This window comes from Haliotis cracherodii, unplaced genomic scaffold (genome assembly GCF_022045235.1).
Source record: "Haliotis cracherodii isolate W230 unplaced genomic scaffold, xgHalCrac1.p SCAF_10, whole genome shotgun sequence".
NCBI lineage: Eukaryota > Metazoa > Mollusca > Gastropoda > Lepetellida > Haliotidae > Haliotis > Haliotis cracherodii.
This window is the reverse complement of record NW_027266265.1, coordinates 38,947,310-38,953,878: the sequence shown is the minus strand read 5'-3', so window position 1 is coordinate 38,953,878 and position 6,569 is coordinate 38,947,310. Positions and strand designations below refer to the sequence as shown.

The 6,569-nt window shown below is 44.3% G+C and overlaps 1 protein-coding gene across 1 annotated transcript; it reads left to right on the top strand.

The window, feature by feature from the left end:
- The first annotated feature begins 447 nt into the window (after positions 1-447).
- LOC139450441 (cytochrome P450 2U1-like) lies at positions 448-6,311 on the top strand. Its single transcript, XM_071232146.1, has 4 exons — positions 448-1,358; positions 3,285-3,809; positions 4,432-4,872; positions 5,917-6,311. Exons 1-4 carry the CDS (start codon positions 1,019-1,021, stop codon positions 6,093-6,095), a joined length of 1,485 nt encoding a protein of 494 aa, XP_071088247.1. The 5' UTR covers positions 448-1,018; the 3' UTR covers positions 6,096-6,311.
- Positions 6,312-6,569: the final 258 nt, after the last annotated feature.

The window sequence follows — 6,569 nt, the reverse complement described above, 5'->3', positions numbered from 1 at the left end:
ACCTGATGGTAACAGAGACTGGATTGTCTGTAATAGATACCTGATTGTAACAGAGACTGGATTGTCTGTAATACATACCTGATGGTAACAGAGACTGTATTGTCTGTAATACACACCTGATTGTAACAGAGAATGGATTGTCTGAAATACATACCTGATGGTGACAGAGACTGGATTGTCTGAAATGCATACCTGATGGGAACAGGGACTGGATTGTCTGTAATGCATACCTGATTGTAACAGAGACTGCATTGTCTGTAATACATACTTGATGGGAAGAGAGACTTGATTGTCTGTAATGCATACCTGATTGTAACAGAGACTGGATTGTCTGTAATACATACCTGATGGTGACAGAGACTGGATTGTCTGTAATGCATACCTCATTGTAACATTGTGGCTTCTTATTCAGCTGATTCAATCTATTGCGTTACACATCCTATGTGGTTGTATGAGGCAATTTGTACACGGCGCAAGCGGGAAAACACATCGTGACATCTTCAGTTTGGAAAACCGACGATACGAGAACTGGACAGTAGGATACAATGGTGGATATATTCGCCTTCACATTCACATTCCAAGCCTCTCAGGCGCTGGTAATATCTATACATGGACATATATATTTGTAAAGTAAGAGGGTACATTCCTAATTCACTGAGGCATCCAATATTACTCGACTATAGCCTATTACCCCACCCCATAGCCTTCAGTGTTAACTATGTGACTGTAGAGAGTAGACTATCGAGGTCAGTTGAACATGGTACATACAGACGCAAATAGATTTGAACCCTGGAACACAACATATATGCTAGCGACCAGAGCTATGGCTGTACATTAATTCCATTTAAACTGCTGATTATGTTTGCTTAGGCAGAACTGGGTCACTTCAAAGCCTGTCTACCATGTCATACTGAAAGGGGTTTCATCAGTCAGTACAAATTTAGTGTATACTCAAAAACACATCGTGACATCTTCAGTTTGGAATACCTACGATACGAGAACTGGACAGCTGGAAACAATGGTGGATATATTCGCCTTCAGTCCTACAACTGTGTTATTGTGTGTGTTGGCTGTGCTAGCTGTGTTATGGCTGCTAACGCGGCGTCCCTCCGGCGTCCCTCCCGGACCCCCCCTCCTCCCGATTGTTGGGAATGTCCTCTCCATGGGCTCTGATCCCCGGATCACGTTTAAGAAACTCAGGCAACAATATGGCGACATCTTTAGTGTGTACCTGTTCAACGTACCAGTCATCGTCCTCAACGGCTACAGCTCCCTGAGAGACGCCATTGTCAAGAACGCCGACGTCTTCTCTGACAGGCCACACACACTCCTAAATGACTTCATTGCACGCGGGAAAGGTTGGTGTCATAATTTGTTACAGCACAGTATGAACATTGGGCAACAGCAGTGGAGGTGTTATTTTGGGAACAGAAGTTGAGATTTTATTTGGGGCAACAGAAGTGAAGGTGTTATGTGGAGCAAAAGATCTGTTATGTAAAATAACAACTTCACCTCTGTTGTCCACACATAACACTTCCACCTCTGTTGCTTAAAATAACACCTCCACCTCTGATGCCCTAAATAACACCCCTCCCCACTGTTGCCCCAAATAACACCTCCACCTCTGTTGCCCTAAATACCACCACCCCTGTTTCCAAAATAACACCACAATCCTGTTACCCTGAATACCCCCCCCCCCCCTCTGTTGCCTTAAATAACACCTCAACCCTCTGTTGCCCCAAATAACACCTACACCCTTCTTGCCCCCTAAACACCCCCACCTCCGTTGCCCTAAAAAACACCTCCACTTCTGTTGCCCTAAATGACACCTCCACTTCTGTTGCCCTAAATATCATCTTACAATCTGTTGCCTTAATAACACCTTCACATCTGTTGCCCTAAATAACACCTTCACCTCTGTTGCCCTAAATAAAAACCTTACTTCTGTTGCCCACACATAACACGTCCGTCTCTGTTGCCTCAAATAACACCTCCACCTCTGTTGCCCCAAATAACACCTCCACCTATGTTGCCAAACATAACACGTCCACCTCTGTTGCCCACACATAACACTCCCAGCTCTGATGCCCCAAATAACATCTCCACCTCTGTCGCCCGAAATAACATCTTCACCTGTGTTGCCCCACATAACACCTCCCACTGGGTTGCCCAATATAACCTCTCCACCTCTGTCGCCCCAAATAACATCTCCTCTTGTGTTGCCTCACATAACATCTCCACCAGTGTTGTGTTGCCCACACATAACATCTCCTCCTGTGTTGCCCCACATAACACATCCACCTATGTTGCCCTAAACATCTCCTCCAGATCTGTTGCCCTAAATAACACCTCAACTTCTGTCGTCCTAAATGACACTTCCACCTCTGTTGCCCTAAATATCACCTTAGAATCTGTTCCCATAAATAATACTTTCACCTCTGTTGCCCATACATAACATCTCCTCCTGTGATGCCCTGAAGAACACCTCCACGTCTGTTGCCCCAAATAACACCCCCACCTCTGGTGGCCTAAATAACACCTCCACCTCTGCTGCCAACACATAACACTTGCACCTCTGTTGCTTCAAATAACACCCCCTGTTACCCTAAATTACACCTCCACCTCTGTTGCCCTAAATATCACCTCCACATCTTTTCCCCTAAATAACACCTCCACCTCTGTTGCCCTAAATATCACCTTAAAATCTGTTCCCATAATAAATACCTTCACTTCTGTTGCCCCAAATAACACTTCCACCTCTCATGCCTTAAAAACACCTTCACATCTGTTGCCCCAAATAACTACCCAACCTCTGTTGCCCTAAATAACAACTCCACCTCTGTTGCCCACACATAACACTTCCACCTCCTTTGCTTCAAATACCGCTGTGTTGTGATGCCCACACATAACATCTCCTCCTGTGTTGCCCCACATAACATCTCCACCTGTGTTGTGTTGTCCACACATAACATCTCCTCCCGTGTTGCCCACACATAGCATCTCATCCTGTGTTGCCCCACATAGCATCTTCACCTGTGTTGTGTTGCCCACACATAACATCTCCATCTGTGTTGTGTTGTCCACACATAACATCTCCTCCCGTGTTGTGTTGCCCACACATAAAATTCTCATCTTGTGTTCCCCACATAACATCTCCTCTTGTGTTCCCCACATAACATCTCCTCTTGTGTTCCCCACATGACATCTCTTCTTGTGTTCCCCACATGACATCTCCTCCCGTGTTGCCCCACACTGTGTTTGTCCTTTTTATCTTCATTTCACAGGTGTGGTTGGTACCTCTGGTGAGCTCTGGCGCGAACAAAGACGCTTCGCCCTCAACACTCTCAGAGAGTTTGGAGCTGGCAGGAACATCATGGAGGACAAAATACATGAAGAAATCTCGCAGTTTCTCGAGGCCTTCGAGACAGAACGGGGACAAGGGTTTGACTGCACGCGTCTGGTGCAGAACGCAGTATCCAATGTCGTCTGCTCTACTATGTTCGGCAAGCGATTTGAATATACAGACCCGCTTTTTATTACATTTTTGAAAGCTATGGACGAAAACTTTTCCAACATAGGTGCGGCTGCTGTGTTGAACGTGCTTCCTATTGTGCGCTTTCTGCCAGGGGATCTATTCAAATTTAAGAAGACTTTGAAGAATGTGGATACCATCACCTCATTTCTGATACATCCTATGATAGAGGAGCACTTACAGAACCACGACGATGATAATGTAGACGACTTCATCCACGCGTACATCAAGGAAATGCGACATCGCAAAGAAAAGCAAGAGGACACGACCTTAGACTGTAAGCATAAACTGAACGAAGATGTATTTGTTATACATGACTTTAAACTGTAAGCATAAACGGAAGCTGTCGGATTTATGCTAGATTTTTACAGTACATGAAAGGTTCTGGTATTTGACACTCAACATCCAATGTCTTAACTCCTTACTGCCTTTGTTTTGGAACCGGGACAAGAAGCCCTTTGTAAATATGTAGTTCGTGTGCTAACATTAAAAGCTTGAGTGAGTGAGTTGGGTGATAACTACGTGTACGACTTCATCCTCCCCTACATCAAGGAAATGCGACGCCGCAAAGAAAAGCAAAAGGACACGACTTTATGTTATGTGTTATTTCTTAAGTGTAATGTTGCGGAATTTCATACTACCTTTTTGGCCTTGTCTTGGTAAATTTGTAAATAATTAATTTCGTTTCTGTGTTACCATTTATTACTTGGATAAATGCGTTCGGTTTAATGCCGTTGTTAATACAAGTAAAATCACGACGTGTCGGAACGTGTGTGAGGAAAGGCCCAAAAGACTCCTATAACATCGACCCAACCCAACCCCAATCCCAACCCACACCACCCTCACCACCTTACTTGATATGCACGGTGTGTTATATCAGTGTTGATGTTCTGTTTCAGTGGAGAACCTGACCAGGGTTATTGCAGACATTTTTGTGGCCGGGACAGAAACCACATCCACTACAATTCGATGGACACTGGCCTACTTTCTCCACAACCCGGATGTACAGGAAAAGTGTTTTCAAGAGATCCAGGAAAACATCGGCCAGAGCAGACGACCCTCCATGAAGGACAAGACCAACTTGCCCTATGTCGAGGCCACCATTATGGAAGTTTTGAGACGAGCGGACATCGCCCCTACCGCTCTCCCACACACCGTTCCCCACGATGTCCAGTTCAGAGGGTACACGTTCCCAAAAGGTGCAAACGTCATATTGATGCTTGATTCGGTCCTACAAGACCCGGATGTGTGGGGTGACCCAGACAACTTCCGTCCCGGCCGTTTCCTTGACGACACTGGCAAGATTGTAAAGAAAGAAGAGTTCATTCCCTTCTCTCTGGGTAAGTTTAATCGCAGGGAAAAACACAGCCCGAAATGTCATTACTGTATAATCGAGTTCAACTTTACCTTGATTCCTTTACAAAAGGTCAAACAAATAGATATATTGGAAATATATAGTTTCAACCAATCCCACTAGTCGAGAAGTCCGAAACCCTATACAATGTAAATTCAAATAGAATTGACATATCAATGATTTGTAAATCCGTGAAATATTTCTGGGTGAGTTTACTCGCCGGGAAAAACACAGTCCTACAGTCACAGTCATTTCTTTGTGAAACATTACCCAAGTGTTCTTAATACATTGTTCAATATATTGATACACTGTCGAGCTGGAGAAACTATACCAATTATGTAACATTTATCATAATTTGGCAGCCGTGAAGATCCGGGTCAGAATAGGTCTTCAGCAACCCGTGCTTGCCGTAAAAAGCGACTACGCTTGTGGTAAGAGGCAACTAATGGGATCGGGTGGTCAGGCTCGGTGACTTGGTTGGTGAATGTCATTGTATCCAAATTGCGTGGATCGATGCTCATGATGTCAATCACGGGATTGTCTGGTCCAGACTCGATTATTTACAAACCGCCATCATAAAGCTGAAATATTGCTGAGTGAGGCGGTAAACAACAAACAAACAATATTATGATTTGGGTTCGAACGTGAAATATTGTTTCATAACTACAAACGCTATAGTTGGAATGATATATTACCTCGGTTGTCAAGCCGAATTTTGTTGGCATAGTTTGTTTTACTCGTCAGTGTATTACAAATTAAATACAGTGAGTGACATTCAACAAGTCCAAACCCACCCATCCTCGACCAGCTAGACGCCAAGGTAACAGGTTGTATTTGTCATCGCAATGAAGCAACATTAACGAATTATTGTATATGTACGTATGCGGCAAAGATGCTGACACGAATAGGTCGGATATTTCCTGATCAAGGACATTAGGAATTAACACTCGGTATACTGACACGAGGAGGTCTGGTGTTTCCTGAACAAGGACATGTTGGAGTAGAAACTTAAGGGTTTGAAATATTTCAGGTCGACGAGTTTGTCTGGGTGAGTCGATGGCCCGGATGGAGTTGTTCCTCTTCCTGACCACCATGATCCAGAGGTTCAAGTTCGTCCCTGTGGATGGCCAGATGCCCTCCTTGGATGGAATCATGGGTTTAACTCATTCTCCAAGACCATTCCTCATGAAAGCTATTCCCAGGGTGTAATCAGTGTTTGTGCGTGGGTGATTGAGTGAGTAGGTGTTTAGGCCGCTTTTAGTAACAATTCAGCACATTATTACCTTAACACATTGTACATATGTGGGGAAACCGATTCCGACGAGCCGAAATATAACCACGAGGCTACTCCTCAACCCCTTAATCGTTTTTTGATCATCTCAATGACGAACGGTACAATTATACATTCTTTTATACTTTGTTAGCTATAGCGTATCCTATCCGTGTGACAGACAAGCAGTTGTGTTTGACTTGATTGCTTTGACCTTTACATATACAGCGTCCGATATGGGCGACATTTCACTAAACCTGATGAGTCATTTCCGTAGCCACGATAGGGCAAATCCTTTACTGTTCGGGGATCTTGGATACCAAGTCAGCCTTGCTTTGTTCGTAACACAGCGAGCTCAGTGGCTGTCCGCCTAGACTTGCTCAAGTCTCTAAGGCAAACATTGTTAGTTTTGA